Source organism: Prionailurus viverrinus, chromosome A2 (assembly GCF_022837055.1).
Source record: "Prionailurus viverrinus isolate Anna chromosome A2, UM_Priviv_1.0, whole genome shotgun sequence".
NCBI lineage: Eukaryota > Metazoa > Chordata > Mammalia > Carnivora > Felidae > Prionailurus > Prionailurus viverrinus.
The window spans coordinates 29,355,784-29,383,122 of NC_062562.1; the positions used below are offsets into that span (position 1 = coordinate 29,355,784).

At 43.0% G+C, this 27,339-nt stretch overlaps 1 protein-coding gene across 13 annotated transcripts in view; it reads right to left on the bottom strand.

Moving 5' to 3' along the window:
• Positions 1-27,339, bottom strand: part of CADPS (calcium dependent secretion activator) — a 483,782-nt gene that overhangs the window by 20,239 nt on the left and 436,204 nt on the right. For all 13 annotated transcript variants that reach the window (XM_047847306.1, XM_047847316.1, XM_047847337.1 and 10 more), the window contains 2 exons: positions 26,989-27,021; positions 20,059-20,166 (listed from right to left, as the gene is read on the bottom strand). In XM_047847306.1, coding sequence (XP_047703262.1) covers positions 20,059-20,166; positions 26,989-27,021 — 141 coding nt within the window. The remainder of the gene's footprint in view (positions 1-20,058; positions 20,167-26,988; positions 27,022-27,339) is intronic.

A 27,339-nucleotide genomic window follows, 5' to 3' on the forward strand; every position in this document is an offset into this window, starting at 1 on the left:
GGGGAGTGAGGAAGAACTTCCCGCAAAATTCTTCCACCTTTGAACTTAAGGTACCCAAATGGCAAAATCCCCCTCTCTTTCGATTAGCCTCCAAAGCCTCGCTGTCCTGAAAGAGAGAATCCAACTGAACTACCAAAATGAGATCTGGGCTTGTCTGTACACAGCATGACTTCTGAAACTGCTGCTCGTCTAAGTAATTGAATAAAAACATAACCAGTGGTCAAACCCTGAATCAAAGATGGACCATGTGCCCGACAGCAGCTGTTCCAACCCCCCCTCCCCCTCTCCCAGCTTGATGGGCAGGACCCATCACAGCAAATCAGGGTGAACTCGAGTTTCTGACTTCTGGTTATAGACAAGTTTTTCTGCAAATGTCAGAGGCTGATACCGAACTTTCAGCAAGTGGAATGGGGTGCTGTGACAGTTAAGAGAAAAAAGAACAGCTCTCTCACGTACCTGGATTTTCTCACTTTAGGCTCTTTCTTTCTCCAAGAGATGTAAATAATGAGCCCAAAGTGACTGAGCCCCGATCGGCTTCTAACCAGGCCTTTTCTGCCACCTGGGCCGTGCAGGGCAGGTGTGCAGTTTGGGCATTAACAAACTGACCACGGTTAACAATACCTTTTCCTGGGCCTATTTTCCTGGGGAGACGTTGAGGATTTAGTCCTAGGCCTCCCTGTGCACTAAGAAAATGGACCCCCGTGCCTTCAGCCTCTGTCCTCTCAAAGGAACCTACTGTTTTGACAAAATGTATAGTTATAATCCAAATTCACACTTTCAAAGTCATCTCAGTCCCTTAAAGCTCAATTATGTCGAAGACCAAATTCTAGTTTCGGTGGCATATCCTACCACCCATTATCTGTGTGAGAATTGCGAATAATTTATCTGAAAACTATGCTTTGATATGCATACAAGGACTTCAGAAGTAGGAGAAGGATTCATCCTATGAACTGAATTCAGATTATTCACGAACGGCATCTGCCCACTCCCTGATTGCTTCTTAGGTACGGGAAGTGCATTTAGAGTTAAATGCATTAATTTGCAAGCAGATTGACGTAAGCAACTGAATAAGAAATTTGCATACCATATAGAAATGATTATAGAAATCATACTCTAAAATAAGGATTGTAACTCATGTACGGAACAGAAAGATAGAATGGAGTGCCAACTTTGTCATTTTAAAACCGGGTTGGTTAATCACATTAGGGGTAATTTCATAATTTGCACATATTAAACTTTCTGTAGTCATGAATCATGAGAGTTCTGTGAGTCAAAGTTGAAGTTCTTATGCAGGAAAATTTGCACTGGCTCTAGCGAGTTGTTTTCCTGGACTGAAGTTGTTTTAATCATTACTCTCAATATAAAAGAGCCTGACTTTACATTAGCATAAGTTCCATGCTATTACATGGAAAACGTTCAGATAAATAGGCAAATGGGATGCTTTAGGTCAAACCACACAGCTACTTTCCAAGCAGATGAGGGAGAGAAGGACACTGATGCAGCAGCACCAAGAGGCGCTGTCTAAACAAAGCTTCACGATTCTAAGGCAACCAAAGTCAACAACTGTAACTGGGTCCAGCACCTTTGTCCAAAGCCCTCCAAACGATTAAAAAATTAGACCTATGTCAACTTAGTGAACCTGGGCTCTATGGGAAGTGATTTCTCATAAGGAAAGGGTACGATCCTCTTAGGAGCCAGAGATGGCATTGAGCGGTTTCCAAAAAGCAGTCACTGAGGAAGGCTGGGGTGCAGGGGCGGGGCTCAGACACTAGTCCCGGAACTGGAAGGGAGTGCTGGGTTCCAGAGAGGGCAGGGTGGCCTGGATGCACGAGAAGAGGTGGCGGGAGACCAGGCTGAGCACGGCAGCACAGGAGAATGGCGAAGGCGTCTTAAATTCCCAGGAGGAAACATTTGCGCATGCATAGCAACTGCCCCTTGCTACGAGGCCAGAAACCAGGTTTGGAGGCCGGGGCTCAGGCACAAGGAAGAGAAAGGCAAAGTGCTGCTTTTTAAAAGTTAACATGTGTTTTCCCCATGTGCAGCTGGGCGCCACCTCCCAATGGCGCCCCTTCCTCTTGCTTTATTTTTAATCTCTGGAAACCATAGCCCCCTCTTACTACTTTTCACTGCGTGTGACTCTAATTTTTTTCTCTTTTTCTGGGAGGGAGCGGGGGGGGGGATCCCCACATTTGCCAGATCACTTACCCAAGACTTATCCTGGGGAGCCCACCACCCCATCTCTGGAAAAAGCATCGACTTCAGACCATTGTCCTTACACAAGACAGACCCTCGACCTTGCTGGACGCCCTTGGTATCTAGATGGTTTTGCATCCAGCAGCCAGGAGATAGGAAGCCTGTGTCAGTGAAAGATGCAGACGGGTCTGGGGCCTGAGCACATGGAGTTAAACCCTAAATTAGCCATGAGTTAATGTGTGCGGCCCGGATCACCCTGCCTTGCCATTAATGCTTCCCGTCCGCTTCTTCTCCACACCCCCCACCTTTTTGAGGCGACAGAATAAGAAATTAAACACTTGTGGGTTCATTCGAAAGAGTGAATGAAATTGAATAAGCTCTCAGTACTTGAGGCGCACAGCAAGCGCCTGAATGGGGCAAACCTCCTAAGTTGAATGGAGTGTCTTTTGGGACCAATTTGTCTCTTTTCACTCTTTATTCTTCCCTTTTTGCTGACAGATGTACAAAGGCGGAACTGCGCCGTGCAGCTTTATCCGCGTGCACCCACAGCAGCTGTCACTTTTGTCGAGCAAGTTAATCAAGCAAATGCCACCATATCCCACTTTCTATAAGGAACAACATGTTATAGACAGTAGTCTTGCTAGAAAGAGACTTTATTTTAACTTTGATTGGCTTGGTTCCCCCACCCCTCCCAACACCTTCCCCTTTTTTTTCCCCCAAAAAGGAGGGAGGAAGGGGGGGTTGTCCCCCAGCCGACAATTTGGCTGTGATCATGTTAGATTTAATAATAATATTGTGCGTGGGGCTCAAGACACATTTGCAGTTCTTTCCTAAGGACTGAGGGGATGCCCCAGGTCTAGGTTTTGTGTTTTTTTTTTTTTTTCCTTTTTCTTTCAGTGTGCTATTGTTTGTGCTGAACTGTTAGGCTGCACGTCTCAAGTTATAAAAAGAAAAGTGGAGGGCAGAAAATAGTATTATGCCACGGATGTCTTGGATTAATTTTATTCTCTTTTCTTTTGTAAAGCAGGTTGTGTTATTTACATATTTCTTTTGATAAACCCCCTTGCCTGGCTAAGCTTACAAAGACTGTGCTAAATACATAATAGCATTTCTTTGTGCATCTTGCCGTCAGTGAGTTCTTTAAGCTGAATGCCCGAATTTATTTCTAATGTACACCAACAAATGCAAACAGGCCTCCATTTCTCTAATTCTGTGTAAAGCCAAGTAGGGAGCCTTTCAAAGAATTCCCTCACGTCCACATCCCTGTCCCCTGTGCCTCAGTCACCACAGAAGCCACAGGCAGGAGCCAGCTTCATTAACCAGCGCATGGTGCTGACCTCAGCCAACACCCCTGAGCCCCCACTCACTTAGGAAACTGAATGCCAAAAGCAGACATATTTTGAATAAACAAACTCTTTAGAAACAATGCAGAGACCACTTTCCACTGGCCAAGGGATTTGCCACTTTCGAGGATTGGCTAACAGCTAATGATCTCTCTGGTAAGCTCTTTAAAGCTTCAAGATAAAAAACAACTCTTGCTCACTCTTCCTTTTTTTCCTTCCTTCCCTTCCCTTCCTCCTTCCTTCCTTTCTTCCTTCCCTCCCCCCTCCTTCCTTCCTTCCCTCCCTGCTCCTTCCCTTCCCTTCCTTTTTCTCCCTTCTCTCTTCTCCTCCCTTCCTCCTGCCAGCCCTTCCTCCCTCCCTCCCCCTCCTTCCTTCCCTCCCCCTCCTTCCTTCCTTCCCTCCCCCCTCCTTTCCTTCCCTTCCTTTCTCTCCCTCCTTTTTTCTCCCTTCTCTCCTCGCCTCCCTTCCTCTGCCCTTCCTTCCTTCCCTCCCCCCTCCTACTTTTCCCTTCCTTTTTCTCCCTTCTCTCCTCTCCTCCCTTCCTCCTGCTCTTGCTTCCTCCCTCCCCCCTCCTTCCTTCCCCCTTCTCTCCCTCCTTCCCTTCCCACTCCTTCCTTTCCCTTCCTTTTTCTCCCTTCCCTCCTCTCCTCCCTCCCTCCTCCCTTCCTTCATCCTTCCTTCCTTCCTTCCTTCCTTCCTTGTTTTCATCACTTGTCACATTGTTTATTGTAAGCTTTGGCTGGAAATAAATCAAGGAAAGACTTTCAGGATACCTGATCACAAATTTTCACATCACTGACACTTTAGGCATTATTGGATAATGACCATGCAATGATTTAGTTGCAAGCGCATTTGTATTATGCAGATTGTATAACCATGCTATTTTGTAATTTTGGATTACTTTTCCCCTCCTGTAAGGCAGTGCTGATCTGTGAAACCTCATCATGCCATTGAAAACTTAGCTATGTGGTAGATGAAAAGAGTCAACAGGCCTCGTAGGAAAATCTTGGGCATTGTTATTTAATAATACCACTGTGTCAAGCTTTGCTTAAGGAACTTAAGCTGCTACCCTAAACCATTTATCAACTGTCTGGGATGTGATGGTATTGTGTTACCATCATTCCCTCTGCCCCCAAATATACCACAAAACTTGATTCTTATGGGATAAAAGATCTTAGACAGAACACAGAGGGAGATATAGACTGAAAGCTAAAACCCACCCCTCCGTTGGGCCTAGGTAGAAGTGGTTTTTGCAGCACATATGGCATGTAAGATTCCCCACTGTGCTGTGGTCCCTCTCTGCTGAGGATGGGGTTTCACCCTGAAGTGGGTACAGTAGCACTTCCTGGGGTCTCTCACCTTTGGGTCTAGGTTCTTGCTGGTGTTCATGGAACTCAAGATCAGCGACAATGTCCTCACGTTCAGGAGGACGCCTGCCCTGGCAGAGTTGAATGTTTATTAGGGGGGTCTGCCTGATTAGCTCTGCAACTCCCCACATTGTTAGTGGACAAGCCGTGACTAATAAGCCACTTTCTATCAGCAGTCTCGGGATTGCAATTTCTGCCTTGAAGAACTGCTGTGGTACATGCAGGAAATAGTGACTCTCTTATACTAAAGAATTTGGAAAAATTTGGGACGTAGGACACTCAGCGCAGTGGGAGTTTGGGGCACATGTTTGAGTACTGTAGGGTTTGTTTTGTTTTTTTCCTAAGGCATTATGGCTAGCTGTCTACTCTACACCAGAAAGAGAAGAGTTTGATCTAGAATTGATCACTTCACAGGCTTGTGAATTAAGTGAGTCAATTTGCCTTTCACTGACCCAACTTCTTTATGATTTTTTTTCTGAAGTTTATTTAGAGAGAGAGAGAGAGACAGACAGAGTGAGCAGGGGAGGGGAAGAGAGAGAAGGAGAGAAAAAAAAATCCCAAGCAGTCTCCGCCCCGACACAGGGTTTGAACTCACAGACTATGAGATAATGACCTGAGCCAAAGTCAAGAGTCGGACGCTCAACCGACTGAGCCACCCAGGCGCCCTTACTGACCTAGCTTCTTGATCGGTAAAAACCAACCTCCCAAGGAAGTTATGAGAATTATGTGAATGATCACATTTAAGCGTCTAGAATGGTACCTGGCACATGGATAGTACCCAGGAAATATGGGTTCAGACCCACCCTCATAGCTGTAAGATGGGAAATATACATAAAAGTAACTCTAAATAATTACTCACTGTTGTCATTAAACGGCGATTTATTAAAACCGTCAATTAATTGGAATTATTCCACCTGTTTGCATTTGCCTTTTAGGAGAAAGCTGCCCTTTTTCCTCCCCACAAAAGTCCTCTTTAGGGTTAAACCAAGAGAGCAGCTTTCAGGTGTGGTTGGGCTAATAAACATTTGAGCTCCACCTTCCCGAGGCACTGGGATATGACAGAAAGAGCACTGTTTATAGAGTCTGGGAAGTTATGAGTGGTGCAATCCTGGATAATTCACTCTGTTTACATCTTCACGACTGGATAGTGACACTTGGGATTAAGGAGGGTAATGCCTAAAAGGACCTTGATCAGGAGAATTAGACTCTTGTCTCAAAAAAGGCAGAAAATGGAACTAAGGCATTATACAAAGTGTTTCAAAATTACAAACAGAAATGGTGTCCCAATGAATCTTCAAATTAACCAAAAAATCAAATGGACCCAAAGAATCAATTCCTCATTAAATTAACCAGAACATTATATATTCAAGGCTTCTGGAAAAATCAGGTGACAAGTGTAAACATTCATCGTGAGACACTTACAGACTTGGATTAGTATTTTTAGCTTTAGAATTGTAAACAGAAAATATCCTTGACAAGGTACACAAGATACTACGAGGGGGCTGAGGATTCATCAGTACCTGTTTAACAAAGAGCTGTTGAGGGCTCACGTATGCCACCGACAGACGCAATCACTGCTCTCAGAGGTGGAGATGGAAAAAAAAATCATAGTTTCAGGAGTTGGGGCCCCTGGAATCTTGAGGTCCTGGGCAAGTTCCTTCAGAACCGTAGGTTCGTGTTTTAAAAATGGAAATAATAGTACCTTGACCTACCTCTTTGTACAGTTGCTATAGAAAAAAATTTTTTAAAGGTTATGAAGTCGTTTTGTAGGATACAAAGTAGAAAAGGTATTGATAGAAATAGAAACGAACATGTCTTTCAGTATCTTTTATCTCGTAAATCAGGATTCACCAAGCTTTCCACTATCAACATTTGAGGCCAGATAATTCCTTGTAAATGTTTACCATTTATTCATTACATGTCAGTGACATCCATTTCTCGCTCAAGTTGTGACCATCAAAAGTGTCTCCAGACATTTCCGAATATACCCTGGGTGACAAAGTCATCCACAGTGGAGATTCATGGCTCTAAATCAATGGTTCTTGATCAGATTAAATCCTTGGACTTAAAAAAACAAAGAAAAAACCCCAGATGCCTGAGCCTTATCTTTGATCTACTGACTCAGAATTTTTGGTATACAGCTGAGATGAGTACATTTTTTAAAAATTACATAATTCTCATGTATATCCCAGGTTAAGAAGCATATATCAAAAAAAAAACCCACATTAATATAAAAATAATTTAGCTTTTAAGGTTATGGAGCGGCTAATGCCTACAGAGGAAATATCCAGATGCCTAGACTGGAGTCCTCATAACCTGGATGAAGCCATCCTTTGTCTAAATTCGAATGTGCTTCTTTAAAAAGAAGCTCTAAGGCTAATGAAGAGAAGATGTGGGTGAGCCAGGAACGTTCCAGAGAATGAGACACTGTCTCCTTCCTTGTGCCTGAGCACAGAATCCTCTCCCTTTCTCTTTCCCAAGACTTAGGCTTCTAGATCCAGCCCAGTGCTGTCTCCTCTGAGGTCCCATCCCACTGGGATCTTGCTCTACGTTGGAAGAGATTTTCTTGAGGGATCCTGCAGCACGACAGGGCTCTTTGTTATTTGCTGTCACATTCTTGGACCTTTTCACCCCTGACTTTCAATGTTCCTGTTGGCATGGAATGTATCACTACCTTTCTGCTACAAAGCCCCTACCTTAGCATTAGGCAAGGCTGTGTATTGTTTCTATACCGGCACCACTACCGATGGAGGTAACAGCAAGGAGAGACATATGTGGAGTAAATTCTGTGCACTGAGACTGATTTATGCTGAGTGGTTTCTGCCTGTAGGCATTGCCTCATTCAGTCCTCCTAATCGAAAGAGTTAGATACTGTTTTTATCTCTGGTTTTACAGAGGAAATTGAGGCTCACTAAGGTTAAGTTACCCAAAGTCACACAGCTAGTAAGTGGCAGACCCAGGCATGGAACTTGGGCATGTCTCATTACAAAGCCTATGCTCTTAAGGTCTGCTTGATGTAAAAGAGCCCGTCCCATAAAAACTTCAAGGGACACCTTCCAGCAGAAGAAAGCTGTCCTGGTTCATTTAACTGACAAGATTGGACTTTTTGTGGAAGCATGGAAGCTCCCTCGCAACTATACATGGATGAATGTTAAGTTCGAGCCAAGAAAGGTAGATGTTAAGGATTCCTTGACTTTTATTGTTTAGATCCTTGGTTGAATCTTATCAAAAGGATTTTTTAAAAATTTTTCATTCTTTTTCTTTTTTTTAAATTTTTTTTTCAACGTTTATTTATTTTTTTTGGGACAGAGAGAGACAGAGCATGAGCGGGGGAGGGGCAGAGAGAGAGGGAGACACAGAATCGGAAACAGGCTCCAGGCTCTGAGCCATCAGCCCAGAGCCCGACGCGGGGCTCGAACTCACGGACTGCGAGATCGTGACCTGGCTGAAGTCGGACGCTCAACCGACTGCGCCACCCAGGCGCCCCTTTCATTCTTTTTCAATGTTCAGTAGGCTCCACGCCCAACATGGGCCTCGAATTCGTGATCTGGAGATGAGGAGTTGCTCTCTCTACTGAGTCAGCCAGGGGCCCCAGGATTTTTTTTTTAAGTTTATTTATTTTTAGTAATCTCTATACTTAACGTGGGGCTCCAACTCATGACCCCAAGATCAAGGGTCTCATGCTTTTCCGACTGAGTCAGCCAGGTGACTTTGTGAAAAGGATTTTTGAGACTAGTTTCTGAGATGTTTGCCAAGTATCCTTGAAAAGGTGATATTGCTCATGTATGCCAAAATTTAAACTCAAACAGCCCATATCATTAAAGACACAGGATTTGTGTAGGTGGACGTATCACCTAGAGAAGGTCTTCTTAACCTCCACACTACTAGCATTTTGAGCTGGATACTTCTGTGTTGTGGGGGGCTGTCCTGTGTGTTGCAGGATGTTTAGAAGCACCCCTGATCTCTCCCCACTAGATGCTAAAAGCACTTTCCCATTTGTGAGAGCAAAACATTTCCAGAAAATGGGGGCGCCTGGGTGGCGCAGTCGGTTAAGCGTCCGACTTCAGCCAGGTCACGATCTCGCGGTCCGTGAGTTCGAGTCCCGCGTCGGGCTCTGTGCTGACAGCTCAGAGCCCGGAGCCTGTTTCAGATTCTGTGTCTCCCTCTCTCTGACCCTCCCCCGTTCATCTCTGTCTCTCTCTGTCTCAAAAATAAATAAACGTTAAAAAAAAAAAATTAAAAAAAAAAAAATTTCCAGAAAATGCCGAATGCTCCCTGTGGGGCAAAATCACCTGTGGATGAGTGGGACATTGACTTAGTGCTCCCCAAAACTAGTGGGGTACTTAATAACTGGATTTTTTTCTATTTCATAGGATAGTTTCCTAGACCAAATAATGAATTTTGTGAGCAAAAAGGAGTGATAATTATCTTCCTTAAAAAGTGATTTAGAGAATTTCATTAAAAAACTCATGAACTTACCTTACTTTACATTAAAAAAAATTTTTTTTTAACATTTATTTATTTTTGAGCAGGGAAGGGGCAGAGAGAGGGAGAGATAATTTGAACCAGGCTCCAGGCTCTGAGCTGTCAGCACAGAGCCCGACGCGGGGCTCAAACCGATGAACTGTGACATCATGACCCAAGCCGAAGTCAGGCGCTTAACCGACTGAGCCACCCAGGAACCCCTACATATTACTTGTTCTTAAAAAATTTCTTTTTACACCAAAAATGAGAGGGGCTTTTATATCCTGGTTGGCATGCAGGTCCGGGAATTAACAACACCCTCATCCTCTCACCCTGGCAAGCCCTGGAGGATTGTTGGTGTAACTGGAGTTGTACCAGTATGTATGGATGGTTGGAGTAAAAACTTTTGCCAAATGCAGTCAAGGGAACCCAACATAGCAAGTGATACTGGCGTTGTAAGCCTTCTGATACGGGGATATTCATAGAGGAGGCGAATCACTACACTCTATTAACTGGATTTTTATTCACTTGGCAAGAGTTTAACAGAAGAACAAGAGCCTATTAACTGTTCTCTTCTCAATTGGGAATTTGGAATGAATGAAGTATTCAAGTTGAGCCTTCTTTTCAGGTTTTTGGACACACAGAGATAACTTGTAGCCACCTGGTAGAAGCAATGACTTTTTTTTTTTTTAAACCAAGGTCTGGGTGGAATTATAAGAAGAAAAGCAATTAGGGAGGCCAAAGCGGGAATCTGTACTGCTGATCTAACACACTGCTCCAGATCCTTCTGCCAGCTCTGAGTGGACTATTCTGGGGGAGACAGTAGGAGGGTGAGGAGTTGTAGATGGCTCACAGCTTTTCCTGTAGATGCATGAAGCCCCCCAAACATAATCTACTTCTGGGACTGGCACAGCTCCCAAGCAAACTCCCGGGGTTGACAAATGGACTCTTGGTTGTTGTTACTATAACATATTCACCGTGTATGTGGTGGCGGCAGCTGGGGGACATCTGACATAAAGAAAGCAAGGGCTCCCTGCACGCACTGCGTACCAACTCCTTTTCTGGTTCGTCCAGATCGGTGGCTCTCAAACGGGGGTGATTCCCTTCCCCACTCCCCGCAAGGACACATTTGGCCATGTCTGGAGACATTTTTGGTCACTACAACTGAGAGGGGGTTGCTACTGGCATCTAGTGGGTGGAAGCTGGGATGTTGCTCAACATTCCTCAGGAGACAGACTAGCATCTAGCAACATACAGTCACTTGCCTCCAAGTGCCACTAGTGCCACGGGGGACAACTTGGTTCCAGGTATGTTTCTAAAACTGAGGGTTGTGACCTATTAGTATGTGATAAAATCAGTTTATTGGTTCCCACCACCCATTCTGAAAGATGGAATAGAAAATATCAGACTGTATCACATAGAGGGTCAATATTGTTGCATGAACTTTTGTTCTCTCTCTCTCTCTGTGTGTGTTCAGGTACTGGGCTGAAATGTTTCTTACTGTGAGTTGTGAGAAAATAAGGTAGGAAGTCACTGACCTTCCCCAGTACTTCTCAAACTTTAACGTGCATTTGAATCAACAGAGGATCTTGCTAAAATGCAGATTCAGATTCATCTGGGCTGGGGTTAGGACTGCGATTCTGCACCTCTTACAAACTCGCAGGTGAGGCTAACGTTGACGGTCCATGAACAGCACTAGAGGACATTTTAAATTCATTCATTAAAAAAAAGTATTAGAGCAAGTGACTAGGACTCTGGGTATAAAGAGACAGTGAAATCTTTTGATAGTAGCCTTTTCAGAGCCCGGCAGGGAGAAAAATCGTTGGTTAATTAATGGGAAGTATTTAAGGATTTAGTACATCTCGTATCTTACAACGCAGTGTGATAATATTTGTTCCACAAAATGTGCCTTGGCTACTCTGTGTGTTTGTGTGTGTGTGTGTGTGTGTGTGTGTGTGCCCGCATGAGCGCACATGTGTGGTGTGTGTAAGAGTCTGTCGCTTACTGCCTCCATGCCATAAGTCTGCCATAAGAAAAAAAAAAGCCCCGTTTCTAAGACACAAAAGTATTGTGTGGGTCATGTTAGCAAGGATACCATGACCTTAATATAACAGAGCAATCAGCCTGGCTTCTTAGAATGATTATGGGAACATTCTTCTCTGGAAAAGAAAACAAATTAACTGTATTCACCAAATGTCTCCTGGAACACAGAAAGCTGTTCTGATAAAGACACTTAGCAAAACTCTTCCCTGAACACAAGCTCCAGGGAAAATTCAAGACTGGTTTTATATAAGGTTTGCCGAAAAGTAAATGAGACCTATTTCTATGAATGGCTTCAGGAAGCAGCTAGATTAGAAAAGAACTCCTTGAAGACCTGCACTGAAATATAAATCTGTAAGGATGATGCTAACAAAAGCATAAGCAATTACTTTTGGATAGTAATAATCCATTTGACACAATTAATCCAAATAATCCAAATCTATTAATGCCCCTTTATCTTTTCTGCATGCAGGGCCGCTGAAACCCTCCACCCAGGCATGGCGAGACGCATTCCTATGTCCATGTGGAATGGAAATGTGTTTCTATATCTAAGACTCCAAAAGAAAAATAATTAATTGTTATCATTTACTTGTTATGCTGAAGGCCATGCGGCAAGAGACGATTCATACTTGAGTAGGAGAGTCATGGCAAGAGGGCATCAGAGCCCTCAAAACATTCTTCTGTCCACCCCCTTCCACCCTAATAGAGCTTGCTTCCTGTCGTCTCAAAGGTTAAAATTTCTATTGTTAGTGCCTTCTTCTTTTGGCTAAATAGTTTGTTAAAATTGCAAATATCCCAACAAAGGGAGCACTAACTCTTTACCGGAACAGAGGAAGAAATAGCAAATCTGTCAGAGGCACATTTGGATGGTGGGAAGTAGGAAAATCTAGAAGACATTGGGTCTTTGAGGGGCACTGGAGGAGTAAAGTCATGAAGATGAACTTGGAGTGTTTTAGAGTTCCCACTGTGAGGCTCTTGGGTCTGAGGTTCACGTCCACGATCTTAAATCCTGATCGTTCGTGTGTGTGTGTGTGTGTGTGTGTGTGTGTGTGTGTGTGCGCGCGCACGGATGGTAATATAATAATGTTGCAAATCAAGGTGAGAGGAATAGGCCCTCTACTCCTCATTTCTCTCTGACTCTGTGTCCAGTTTCCATAATCTTTGTGGGAAGGGACTCTTCTCTGTAGCTCTGCTGCAAGGCTCAGGACAAGGCTGCATTGTCAAGAATTTATTTTGGGGTTCAAAATCAGGTGGAAAAAAAAAACAATTGTTTCTCCTTTCCTGACTGCTTTTCCTAGTACATTTCAGATTTGTTTTTCTTTCCAATATATATCATCACACAGATTCTAAAGGATGTCCTTATAGACTGGACTATATGCTCTTTAGCCTCATAATTGAGGATGACAAGGACAAGGCCACAGTTCAATTAAAATTTGATCTGAAGAGTATTGAAAGCTCAGCCTCTGACTGATTTGGACGGCTTAATTTCAGATTGATAACCTCAGGGAAAATCCTAGCAGAATTAACGAGGGAACGTTCCTCAGGGTCTGGAGGCACGCATGTCAGTTACTGGTCCAGGATTGCACCGAAGAAGTCACAGGGACACAAAAAATACTGGACCATGGACCTGGATTTACCACCCCGCTCACGTATCTCTGCCTTCATACATCAAATAAAATCCCTGTAGCTCCTCACATAGCCAACTTGAATCCAGGCCTCTGACGATTTCTTGCTGTTTAACTGCTTTTGTTTTTGTTTTTCAGAACCAGCTTCAAAAACTCTCCTTATACAAAGAACAGCTTTAAAAATCCTTGGTTGAATTATGCTGAGATACTAATTTATGTCTAAAAGAAATACTTGGTTGAATTCAGCTAGATTTTTTTTTTCCTCCTTAAATCAGTTCTATGTTTAGCTAGTAATAAACTCCTCCAGTCTGCAGAACAATTGGCAGGGCGGTCCCTTTAACAAGTCAGGGCCACGAGAAAAGGGCCAGTGCGGATAAAAAGGAGTTTAAAGTGCATCACCACCAGATGTGATATGTAGCCCTGTATCCGATCCTGGTTTGCACAAACCAGATGTCAAGAATATTTTGGGGACAGGAGGGGGATTCTGAATATGTACAGTGCATTAGAAGAACATTTATAGAGCAATTTTTGCCTACTTATTTTGCTAAAAAAAAACAACAACAAAACCATAATGTATATAAGCACCTCGAGAAAGATCCCAAAGAATAAACACTCAAGTAATGATCTCTGGGTGCGGGGGACACAGCGTTTTCTTATTTTTGCTTAGCTGTATTTTCTAAAAGTCTCCGATGCACATTTATTGCATCTGTAACAATAAAAGGGATTAGTCATTCCTCCATGCTCTAAAAAAAAAAAAAACTCTTCATGTTCAGAAGGTCAAATCTGATTAATATGCCAACGCAGTATGGTTTTGTTTAGGGGGTAGGGCTCAGTCATTTTAAAATCACTTAAAAGAACCAAGAATTCTATGAGATGATAATGCTGATGATAAAAGGCTTCTTGAATGTCTGACTAGGCCAGTCCATAGCTATTACGTTATTTTGTCCTCACAACTACTGTAAGAAGTCAGTTTCGTTACAGATGGGGAAACTGAGGCCCAAAGCAGCTAACGAAGTCACCTGAAGCTAGCTCAGCCACGGCAAAACCAGGATTCCTACTCCTGCCTGGCTCACTTCAAAGCCCCAGTCCCGACTTCCATTGTTCTGCCGGTTTCAGAACTATGTTTACCCAAAGTAGAATGGTACCGGGCTGCTGTATATCAAGCAATCTAAGCAAGTTTGGGGGTAACATCTTTCGACGGATACGGAGTGTTGTTCGACAAGACAAGAAGAGATCTGGGAAAAGCGGTTCCATTTCAGTGATGACAATGGTGATGTGGACGTGACGATGATGGTGGTGGTGGCGGCTAACACTTACCAAATGCTCGCCCAGGGCCCGACGCTTGCAGCTGTACACGGCATTTCACCCCCATAACAACTCCGCGAGAAGGTTCTGCTTACTTTCATCTCTGTTACATAGATGAATCGGCTGGAGCTCTGAGAGATTAAATACCTTACTGAAGGTCACCCAGCTTGTGAGGATCAGGGGTGAAGTCTGAAGGCTCCGCATCACGGCCCATGATCACTACACGGTAGCTCCTATTCGGGGCAGTCAAACCTGCTTACTGCTTGTGGAGGAGAGAACCCACTATCTCAGTGCCCAGACGCCATATGCCTTGCCGCTCCCCATGCTGTACCTTTGGAAGTACGTTTCCCTCACCTGGACAGCCGGTGATACACCTTACATACCTAACAGAATAACATAATGCTTCCTTAGAGTCTATTCAGCCCTTACTTCCTCGAGCAGGATGACTCCTAGTTGGATTGATATCTGTTCACAAACATAGTGCTTGTGTAATTTAATAAGGTTATGGAAATAAGGTTATCTGTGGTTTCCTATGTAAATATAGCAAATGCGTTTTAATAGGCAAAGGTTTCATTTTGCAAATTACCCCTTTAATGGGAAATATTCGCACTCAATTATTGTGCTGACACAGAGAGTGGACAAATATCCAATTTGATAATGGAACAGCAAATTAAAATCTGTGCAAGGCAAAGGGCACAGAGCAGCGGCCCCATCCGATCCTGACCTCGCTGCCTGATTAAGTGCTCACGAGGCGGGTTTGGTAAGGGGCCCTTTCCTGATCTGATAACTGCCAGAGAGAAGCCAAAAGCAGAGTCAATCTGCAAATACTTAATCCTCCAGAAGGCAGATTAAGTGTATAATTGACCTATATAATCCATGTATCATCCCCAGTCAAATGTTCACCGGGCCTGGTTCACAATGGCACGGGGGCCTGAGGAACGCCAGTGCGGATCGGGCATTACCACCAACGTGGATGCCTTCCAAGTTCGAGATGGTTTTTTAATCACTCATCTCCGAGCCTGTGAGGTTTAAGCAGATGAATTCACCCTAAGCACATCTCTTTTAATCCCGATTTTCTTCTCAGTCTGTGTCTTCAAGAAGTACAAGGAGGAAAGAAAATAAATTAATTTTCGTTTAGACCTTGAAATCTTAGGTGCTTCTCCTGATGATCTGATCTCTAATTTCAAAAAGCATGTTTTTGTTTTGGGGGAAGATATTGAATTAATCACCCAAGTGGGGGGGTCGGGGGGGAGCCATCTGCATGATTTATGGACACTCAAGCTTTAAATCACTGTCTTCAAGCTATTTCTTGGGTTTGTGCGTTTCTCCTCAGCAGCTGCTTTGGGAATATGGAGATTATTTCGTATCTATGTTTTATATTTTCTTTAAAAGTCAGCAATAATTTTCCAGGAGGCCAAGCTTCCATTGGAGTCTGACAGCAATCTGATTCTCCTTTAAAAATTCAGCATCTTTAATATAATTTAAATTCATTGCTGTTTTACGTATTGGAATATTCTCTTGCTTTAAATCGCCCAATCTTTTGTTTTGAAATATTTTAAACTGTTATTTTGCAGCAACTGAAACCAGTTTAAAATCATATGTCCTACTTTTAGGAAAATTACAAAAATGCAGATGAAATGTATAGTTGTACATCTGAAACAGTAAGGGAGGCTGCATGAGGATTCTTTTCCAATCAGTCCTTGATTTGTTTATTTTAATTTCTTAAAGCTTATTTATTTTTGAGAGAGAGAGAGAGACAGAAAGAGAGAGAGAGAGAGAGTGTGAGCAGGGGAGGGGCAGAGAGAGAGAGGAGACACAAAATCCGAAGCAGGCTCCAGTCTCTGAGCTGTCAGCGCAGAGCCCGATGCGGGGATCAAACCCATGAGCCATGAGATCATGACCTGAGCTGGAGTCAGACGCCTAACTGACTGAGCCACCCCGACGCCCCAAACAGTACTTAATTTTGGACTGGTTAGTTTTTTTCTTAGGTGCATGACTAAAAAAGTTGATAGTATTTAACAGAATCTGGACAGTGCCAATCAATTACTAATAGACAGGGAAGCTTTCACTGCATTAGAAAACCTGGTTAGGCAACGTTATGTCTGATGTATCGCTTCAATAAGCCTAGAGAATGCCTGTTTAAAAAAAAATGTTGGTGAAGAAGAATTTGGAACACTGTTCTTAAGTTACATAATAAAATAGATAAAAATGCAGAACATTAAATATAGAGCCCCAAATGCTATGCCGATAATCTCCCACAAGCACCCAATTCCAGCCAAAAGTACAATGACAAGGCAGAGAGAAAGCTAGATCCGAGGGAGCCCGGTTAAAACGGAAGATGCACTCATTAAATGACCCACTATTAGTCCAAATATTCTCAGATGCAAACACACACTAATGCCATCCAGCCTTTTCTACAAGGCACATTCAGAAAGGCAAAACCAAAACATCAAAACAACAACAAAAAAACCGCGTCACAAAACTAAATAGCAAGAACTTAAAGGACTTTTCAGGTAAATAAAACAGAGACTTTGAAACACAGCTGAGAGCACAACAGGAGCTCTGAGACATGCCTCTGAATGACAGATGCCAGCAGGAACTAAAAACCAGAGAATGACACCACAGTCAGAATCAACAACCCCCAAACAGCAAACAATCTCGGAGATCTATATTTTTTTCCTCGTCCAAAATGCTAATTTCCTATTATTCATTTCTGCCATTTATCAAAATGCAACAATTTGGAAGAGCCACCTCTCAGATCAACAAGTTTTTCTCCATAGATTTCTGCCAATTGTTTAGAAACCTGCCCCAGGACCACCATCAGTAAGGAACAGAGTTTAAAGAACAAGTTCACTGTGGCAAGAAATTGAGGGTGGTCGGTTTCAGAGACCCTCCTGCCTTAACATTTGCTTCCCCTTGTTTAGCTCAGTGGACACGAGAGCCTTGCAGAGCGTAGATGCAAAGACATAAACACCATGCTTGAGGAAACAGAAGCCGAAAATAATCAAACATGTTGGTAATCTGATGTTTTGCTGCTAGATTATAGAAAAACAGTAAGTACTGAATTAAATTACCGAGACTGCATGGTAATGAAGCTTTTTGAGAAGCTCTGGGTTTTTCAAATGACAACTGTTTTAAATCCATGACAGATTCAATAACTTTTTTTGCACTACATCAGTTAGGTTGCTTAGCACCGATATTCTGTAAATTAGGGGAGCAGGTTATTTGGAAAGTAAGAAAGTAAAAGGCAAGAGATTTATTAGCTCCAAATAAGCTATTGAAAAAAAAAAATTTTTCCCACAGGGGTGGGAGTGAGGTTCAGCGAATGATTGTAATGGTGAAGTCTCTAAAATCAGATACTCTGGGGAGTGAAACTAAGACTCCCTCAGGAAACATGATTAGCACACTATGAGACTACATTGTGAGGATTCTCACAGAATTAAGGAGGCCGTCTTACACAGGTCAGTGTAATTCGACAAGGGGCTAGAAATACTTGCGAGTTTTTGAACGACCCTAAGCATAATTTACTTTCTGAGCAGCATATTCTTAGTAAATGTGTCTTTTCATTATTAATTCACACTAAAAGCCAGAGGGCTTGAATCTGACTGTGTTCTACAATGGCCGGACAAGTCTAGCTTTCCCATCTGTGTCAGCCAAGGCTCCACTCTTATTTTCGAATAACAATTCAGTTGCACTCTCCTTAAAAAAAAAAAAAAAGCCACAGAAAAGGACAATTTGTCTTGTTGCCTTCAACAAGGCTACCTTAAAATTTTTTGTGCCCCTTGTCATTTTAATAAAAAAAAAAAAAAAAAAGAAGAGGTGGCTTATCTGTGAGGAAGCGACAGGCTAAGCTGCAGATCAAACATCAAATTCAGTACGAGATGTTTTAAAGTGTTAGAGAGCACAAGGTTATTCGCACACACGCTCGCACAGGAACGCACACGCACACGCACGCGAGGGCCACACAAAACTGAGAATCAGAAGATACCGATCAAAGGAAAACAAAACAAAACAAAAAAGGCAACCTAGGCATTGAAAAGAACAATCCACAGGCTTCTTGAAAATTTGCGGTTTGGAATTTAATTCGGTGGAGATGGGCAGACTGTCCGCACTCCTAACTGCCATCTGAGGCTGCTGCCTGTCTCTGTTTTCAATGCCTATTGGATGGGTGATTGTGCCCTGGGCATTCTAGGCTCAGTACTTTCGTAAAGGCACACATGCAGAGAAGGGAGAGAACCCGCTGGTGAGTTTTATGTATGTATGAGGCATTCTCAGTGGATGTGGGTCATGCTAGAAGATGTACACAGGAAGATTATTTGATTCTAATTCATGCCACTTGATATAATGTGATAAAACATTTGACATGAGAGATAAGTTCCATTTTAATCTGAGAGAGAGGACGGGTGGGAATTAAAAAGTAAGAAAGGTTTTTCTCGAGGAAAGGTGATGCAGAGGAAAGAGCGATATTGAGCACAGAGAGGGGATGATTGGAAAAGAAAAAAAGGAAGGAGCCTTTTCAACACACGAGGAAAGCAAATGAGCTGGAAGACAAAGCATATAAAAGTCAGAAGCTGGAGAATCCTGAGCACTGCCAACAATGAGCTCACTTAGCTATGGAACAAAAACACGCGCGCACACACACGCACAAACTCAATGTAAATTGCTGAACACAATCACAGAAAAAATATAGAAACACGGATTCCATAGTAGACCAAAACATTAATGTTCGGGCTGGCACTAAAAATATACGAAAACCTGGACAGAAGGAGCTCACGCTTCACGAGACAGAAGTAGGCTGCACAATTAGAGCCACACGGAGACAAGTACGTCAGCTTCCATGCACTCTGGCCGGGTCTACACTGGCAAATTCAGTGGAAACTTGAAGCAAAATATCTGGCTAAATTAGGCAGCCCCATCTGCTTTGGCCTGAAAGAGGCAGGCAGTTTGAGACCAAAGCAGATTCCTTTTTTTTTCCCCCCTTCTTTTTGCCTCAGTGGCTTGCTTTGGAAGTGCAGATGTAGTCACAATGGAAATAAGACTGCTTGATAGCTATTAATCCTCAGAAATCTGCATTTTCTCCAGTTCGGTCTGGGTCGGGCAGCCTGATATACCTGCTCTTTGTATAGCCGCTTCTTCAAGTGGGTGGGTGGGCAGGGGGCGCCCCGGTTTAAAACCACACTGACTGAACAAGTCTAGTACAAGAGTTTGCCCAAAGCCAGGGCTAACGAAGCATTTCCAGGCTTCCAGAAACGGAGTTCTCTTGGAAGGGTAACAATGCACCACGTACTGTACATCTGCAAGCCACGGCTGGGGTCAGGGAGGCACCACCCCCAGGAGAGGGAGCCCGTGTCAGCCTCCCCGACGACATCACATCCCTAAAGCAAGGCCAGATTGCGAGGAGGACCATGACCAAGAAAGGTCTCTGCCAGTTACAGAAAAGCTGCCTCACAAGCTTCGTGCAGAAACGAGGCTGCTTGCTGAGAGAGGCTGTGCGTCGTCCTACGTATCACACAGATTGGGACTGAGACACGGCCACGCCAGAGTGGGTTCGGAACAGACACACGACAGATAAGAGCCTAAGGCAGAGGGAAAGGGAAAGACACTGCTCGAATCAGGACCAATCCATTTTCTCAAAATGTGACTTATCCTCCTGTCTCTTATTTTGTCACATTTTGGAGGGTCTCCTCCTTGGTCTTCAAGGAGGAGAAGGCATTTACTTACATCAAATAACCTTTCTATATACATCTCCTCATTGACCTTATCACGGAGGACATCCTGAGAGTGACGGACGAAAGTCACATAGGCGTCGGCCACGTCCATCCCGGGTTTCTGCAAAGAAACAGGAAAACATGAAAATGGAATTTTCAGACAGTGACTTCCTCGGTGACTCATGCATTTCAGTCTCCCCACCCCACCCTACCCCACCCCACACTGCCTGTGCTGGAATTTGAAGCTATTCATAATATACTGTAGAGCTATCCACAGCCTGGACTGCTAAGAACTGATATTTGAGCCTCCTGCTCTTTCCAGGAATCAAACCTGGCTAAGAAAGGGAGCTGGGATTACACGGTTTTACAGTTATTTTTTTAAGCTATTAATTTCTTTTTCTGCTATAGATACTATAACAGATAAATCATCACTGGATAACCCAGAGACATCCTCTGGCTTTTCTTTGGATTGAAATCCCCATTTAAGAATACCCAAACAGACTCTGTCTTCCACTGTCTGTCCTTAATATAACATTGGAAAGGTGACAGCCTTCCTCGATCTTTTTTTCTTCTTTAAAAAATGGAGAAAATGCTAAGTAAAGAAATTATATTTTAGCGTACATCTCCTCCTACTGAAGCCACATTTTTTTTTGGGTGGGTGGGTGGGTGGGGAGGAACACTTTAACCTGAGTATGTAGTGAATATTTCCTAATCACTTTACTCAGAGGAGACATTCAACCTCTTCTGTCTTTGCTTCCCAGCGCAGCCTTATGGCCCCCAAATTTTAAAAAGCGGAAATTGAGGAGGAGGGCGAAGGACGTGATTTTTAAATAAATTAGATTTTCTGGAAAGGTAAGCAGGTGGTTCATCCAGAGTTAAGAAATAATTTATTGTGAGAAAATACTAATAAAAAAAAAAGAGAGGCTCGGGGTGCACACTGCTTGAGATGTCGCAATCAAAGATACGTCCAAAGAAACCTATTAAAACAATGTAATATGGGTCATCAGGAGAGCTGCAACAAACCGCTTAAATTTCCACAGTAGACATGTATGTTTGCTAATAACTAAACAAGATTAGTTTTCATTACTGTGATTTACCTTAGATCACAAAGTATCATTTCTCTACAAGACGGGACTGTCAGCCACTGCAAATTGAAGTTAGTTAACACTTCTGTGTAATTTCCAGGGTGAAAATGAGGAAGGTTTGGAAACAGTAGGACTGTATTTTTTTTTTTTTTCATGATACAAAGCAAACAATTATCAAGGAAAGGGCCAATGCTTTGGCCCCTGGGATGCTAGTAACATTTCTTAACACCTGCTGGAACAATGACAAGGTATTAATTTGAAAAACAATGAGGACAATCCAAAGCCACAGTAGTCAACTGTTACACTTTCAAGCAATTTTCAGTGAATGGATTGAGCAGGTTCCGTGATGGTCCTATAATTGTGGCAGTTTTATGATACGAAACAATAGAGGTTCTCCAATGAGATGTAAGTGATACATATCAGTTCTAAACTGGCACCTCGCTAGGCTCCTTCTCTCCCTTTGGCAGCCGCACATCAAAGGGCATTCTCAGTAGGGATGGGGACCCCCCCCACTTGGGGGACTTGAGAAACTTATTAGTATTGTTTCCATTTCTTCCCTGGTGATCCTGGAGGCAGATATGGCCTTTTCCTGGACTCATGCAGCCACCTTAGAGCTAAGATTCAAAGCTCAATTCAGCAGCCCTGTTAGTAACCGGCAACGTTAGTAACCTATAAGATGGTTATTTTCACCCACTCCTCTTTCCACAAAATTTGCTGTCATCAAAGGTCGTTTCATTTAAGTTTTAAAAACTTTGACCAAAAAAAAAAAAATCAGGGTGGTTTATCTTACCTAGGTAGTTAAAAAGCTCCATGGTTCTCTACCTTTTGACCCTTCTTTTTCTTCATCACGTGTACCAATAGCTGACATTTACTATATATCTGCTTGTTTGCTCTCACTAGAACATAACTCCACAAATATAGGGGCTTTATTTGATCTATTTTCTATTGTATCCTCAGCACACAGAATGATGCCTGGCACAGAGTAGGTGCTTAGTAAATATATGCTGAATGAACAAACCCGTGAATGAATAAGCCCCTTCCCCACATCTTTTTTTTTTTTTTTTGAGCTCTTTAGTCACACTACCTGGATTTTTATTATATTCCCCCACCAACTGGAACTTGCGAACATCATTTAAATTTCTCTGGGTCTTAGTTACACCATCTGTAAAATGGGATTAATAGTAGCTCTCCTACTTACCTTCAAGGGTTGTTATAAAATAATGTAGGTCAAGATACCATAAAAGCCATAAATTGATATACAAACATGAGCCACTATGACTCTGTTCCCCCACCCTGCCCCACAATATTGTATCACTTCATAGCCTTACCCACCTTTGGAATCTACTTTGGAACCAAGAAGAAAAACGGGGCTTGAGAGAAACCAACATCAAAATAAAGACGATACAGTCTCTGTGTGCCAATGTATACAGTGTTCTTATGATACAGTCCCCAGGCCTCCACTCACCACCACCTTCTTCCTTTCTCACCAGCTTTACATCCAAAGCCAACAAGTTTGTCTCCCTTCCTTCAGTGGACCAGGAAGGGGCAACTGTTTGAAACGGGTCGGCTGATAACAGAGTGCCGTCACTTTTCCTGATGCCCTTAGCAAACTGCAGCACCAGACAGGTAGACCCAGCAACCATTGGGGTCTGGGACTATCAAGGGCAGAGGTAAGCCGCCTCTATACCTCTGGAGGCCCTGTGGGTAGCAGGTCACTATGTGGCTACGGGGGAAAGACAGTCACAGTGGTGATCCTTTGTCATTGAGGGAGGGTTGAAGTACAGTTTTCTGTTGACACAGGCAGAGAAGGATGTGTAATGAAGTCTAGGTAGATTTCCAACCAAAATGGTTAAAAGAAAGACTGTTCACAGACAAGCTAACTTGCAGTTGTACATGGAAAATATTCTTGGCTAAATGACTGATGCTATTAGATAAATGAGGCTTTATACCATATTGCTTTCCTTTCCTTTCTTTTTTTTTTTTTTAAACATTTATTCACCTTTGAGAGACAGAGACACAGCATGAGTGTGGGGAAGGGCAGAGAGAGAGGGAGACACAGAATCCGAAGCAGGCTCCTGGCTCTGAGCTGTCAGCACAGGGCCGGATGAGGGGCTCAAACCCACAAACCATGAGACCGCTTGACTGAGCCACCCAGGCGCCCCTATACCATATTGCTTTCTAAACACAGTGGGGAAAGCTTCAGATGATGGTGTTTAGTATCTCGTACATTGTTTATTTCAAATATGGCTTGGACAGGCCAAGGATGGAGATTTTAGCAAACGTATAAAACAAACAAATAATCTCTGTATAGTTGACTCCCTCCACCTGTGGAAGGTATCATTTGTGAAGAAGCCACTCTGTGGCTTAGGAAAAATAGGACATTTTAATCATAGCTTGCCCCTACCAGGTACTTCTGAGCTTGAAAACAAATTCAAATTTTCAGTAACTTAAGCAAGCCCTAATTAGAAATGCAAATCTGTCATGTATATTCGGAAGGGTCAAATACTACATCTAAGACAAAGAGATAGGCTTTGGGGATTACGCAGTGTTTTGAATGACTGGTAACAGCACTTCTCTCCATTAGTGCAGATAATTAAGAGACAAATCTCTAATGTAACTAACTACTAGTCCCCACAAGGAACTAAACCAATAAACCATGTGCCAAAAACCTCACAGGGCAACACAGATGAACTCGGAGACTTCAGAGCCAGAAACACCTCGGAAGATGATTTCACCCAGGGTTCTTAACCCTGGCTGCAAATGAGAAGGATCTGGGGAGCTTTGGGCAATACTATCACCAAGACCCCTCACTCCAGAAATTGTTTTAATTTGGCAAGCAACCTGGCGCTAATGCTCGTAAGGGCTCCCCAGGTGTTTCCAATATGTAGCCAAGATCCAGACTCATGGGTTTAGCCCACTGGTTCCCAAACCTGCCCTCTCCCAGATCAGCTCTTTGGAAAGAGATTTCCAGGCTCCGCACCCCTCCCCCCTCCCCGCGAACTATTGAAGCAGAATCTCTGGACACAAGGGGCCTGAAATCTCTACTTAAAAAAAACAAAAGACAACACCCCCCTCCCCAAACACTGCCAAGTATTAACGCTGCACATTCTGGGGTGAGGACACGTGATTTAATAGGTGATCGTCCCCGGTGTGCCAGGACACTGGCTCTTCAAAACAGAAGACAGAAACAACAGAACAAAACAGCAAACCTTGACTGGTTACGCCTGCCAATCTCCACGGTGTTAACTATTCCCTCCTTGGCTGAGTTCAAGCTACCCATGTGCCCCGACTGAAGGCAGAGTTGGAAAAACATGCACACAACTGACTCCTGGAAGGCAGGGCTAGCAGGCTTTCCGGAGTCAAACTGCTGGCACTTAAACCCTCACGCCCTGATTTACTAGCAGGTGATGCTGGACTTGCTCTTAACCTCCCTGTGCCTCACTTTCCTCACCTGTGAAGCAGGGTGATCCCATTTCCCTCCCATAGGGTTGTTTGGAAAAGCACACGATTACTGTAATTTACCATATGTAAACATGCACAGACAGTACGCCTGTGTATTCTGTGCTATTATTTTCCATAACATTGTTTATTTACTAAAACACAATATTCTTGCTATGATATTATGTGCTATAAAAATAGATGTTAATCAACTTGATTTTAAAGGGTATCCTTGTCCTGAGCCATAACAATTGGTGAAATCATGGGTTTGATGTGCTAACCACATTTTTTTCTAATACTCCTTAAATAATTACTCAATTATCCCAATAAAGATGTCGGTCTATGCACGAACTAAAATCATCTTGCAGATGGCATAGTGTTTAAGGGGACTGGTTTAAATCTCAGCTCTGCCACTTACCAGCGGTGGGACCCTGAGCAAATGACCATCTCTGCGCCTCAGCTTCCTCATCTTTAAACATTTGAAGTGCTTACCTTAGAACAGTGCTTAGCACACAGGGAACGCTTTATGAGGCTTGGCTGCAATTGCAATTATTATTATGTTATGTATCAGCAGTGGCAAATGTACCACAGTTTGGAACACGTTGCATCATTTTCTTCTGTCTCCCTAGAGGGTGCAAATTCTGCTAATTCACTTTTGTTCCCTTTCTTGTTGATGTAGAGCCTTTTTTTTTCCCCCTTAGCTTTACAATAAATCTAAACCTGGTCTGTAGGAATTAGGTGGAAACCACATGAAATCACTGATGTTTGACTTTTTGGACCCCCTCCCCAAAATAATTTGACCTCCCCAATAACTTCCGGTGATAGCGATGATTGCCGGGTCAAGTTTCTCTGGGTATTTGGAGCTTGCCTGCTGGGCACCTGTTTAAACCTCGCTGGGGAGATTGCCCCTTGACTTGGAGGCCTATAGACACCAGATCTTCAGGCTGGGTGCCTAGAATTTCAATTTCTATTAGGGCTGCAGACCCGTGCAGGTCAGGACTGCTGTCAGCAAATTCATCCTCTCTCCCTGCTCCCCTGTGCAATACAGTGCGAGCACCCCCTTATCCGCCTGCCCAGGGGCTCTGCTCCTGCTGCTCAAATGTCTAGGGAGTGCCAGGTATAGTGCTGAGAGTTCCATATATGTGTGTCATTTAATCTGCACAGCAAACCTGTGACTTGGGTATTATTACCTCTCTTTTAAGGGTGGAGAAATAGGCCCAGAGAATTTGAGTAGTTCGCTCCCTGTGAACTGAAAGTTTATACTTTGGGGCTTGGAAAAATAAATTACTTAACGCCTCTCCTGGCTGCGGTTGTGTGTGAGCTTTTTCTCTTCTCCATTATAAAGACTCTCTACGTGAAGGAGTCTGAGGTCCCTCGATGAGAAGTATTATATAAATTCAAAGCATAATTATTGATTGTACATTCTCTCATTAAACAAACAAAATGTATGCTAATGCTAGATTCACTCCAATTTTCCATTTTGCCATCCTTTGCGAAATAAGCCAATAAACGATTACACACTTAGCTTCCTGGGGAAATGAATTTAAATGTTAATATAAATCCTTTTAGAAAAAAACAAATTTTAACAAATAAGTATTTGAACAAGGAGGGCACTTAACCACGTTCAGAATGAGAAACGTTCAGTACAAGACCCTTGGTGGCTGTTGAGATAAGCTCTCTAAATTTAATATTTTATAATAGACTCACACCTCTTTTGTTAGAAATGGAGAAACAGAATCATTTTCTTTTCCCCTTTATTGGAATATATTTAAATCTCTCCAATTTTATTTTGCTAATAGGCAGGGCAAAGTCTGTCGATAAATGTATCCTGACTTATCACAGGTAATCCCACACTCCAGCGTTCATGTGTAGTACTTAACCTCAATTTAAATGTAAATTTTGGGCAACCACAAGTGCTTTATCTGTGAACTTTGAGAGCTCTCTTCATTAATGAGGTCTGCACTAATTATAAGCAGTTCTGTAAGATTTCCTTAAAACAATTGCAGAATTGACCCCAAAATGAACAAATTCAGAATTTATTTGTTTAAAAAAAATACTGGCACCCTTGTGCAAATTTCTAGCTCACAGAGACTCCCAAGGTGTGCTTACAGGGGGGGAGGGGAGTAGGCCGATAGAGAATGAACTGTACCAGAGAAACCCAGGAAAATGAAACGAAAGGCCACTGGGTTTACTCTCAAACAGGATCTTTCTTCTGGATGAAAGAAACGATACCCTCTTTTCATCTAAAAAAAAAGTTTTACCATGAAATACTCTTGGCTTCTCTCTTTCTGGTGATTCAAGTCAGGAATATGCAATTTAGTAGCAACTAATGAAAACAGCATCATTAAATTTCTCATGAAAGCAAACACACACACACACACACACACACACACACACAAAAGCAATTTTCGAATACTCACAGGTACATCCACATATTTGGAAGCTGCCTTCACCTAAGGAGGAAAGAAGAGGGCAGAAGTGAGGCTGGTGTTGATGCTTCATTGTCCACAGCTCAGTGCTGTGTCACCATCAGTTAATACAATACACTGGCACACGGAGCTGACCAGGAAACCCAGAAAGGTACTAAAACATAAAATGTGATGTCTATTCTCTTTCCCAAGCTGTAGCTACCGCTTTGGAGAGAAAAAGAGAAAAGAGAGAGGGAGAGAGAAAAGAGGGAAGAAAGGTAGGCAAAAGGGAGAGGAAAGGAAGGAAAGGAAAGGAAGGGAGACAGGAAGAAAGAAAGGGAAAAAGAAAGAAAAAAGAAAAAG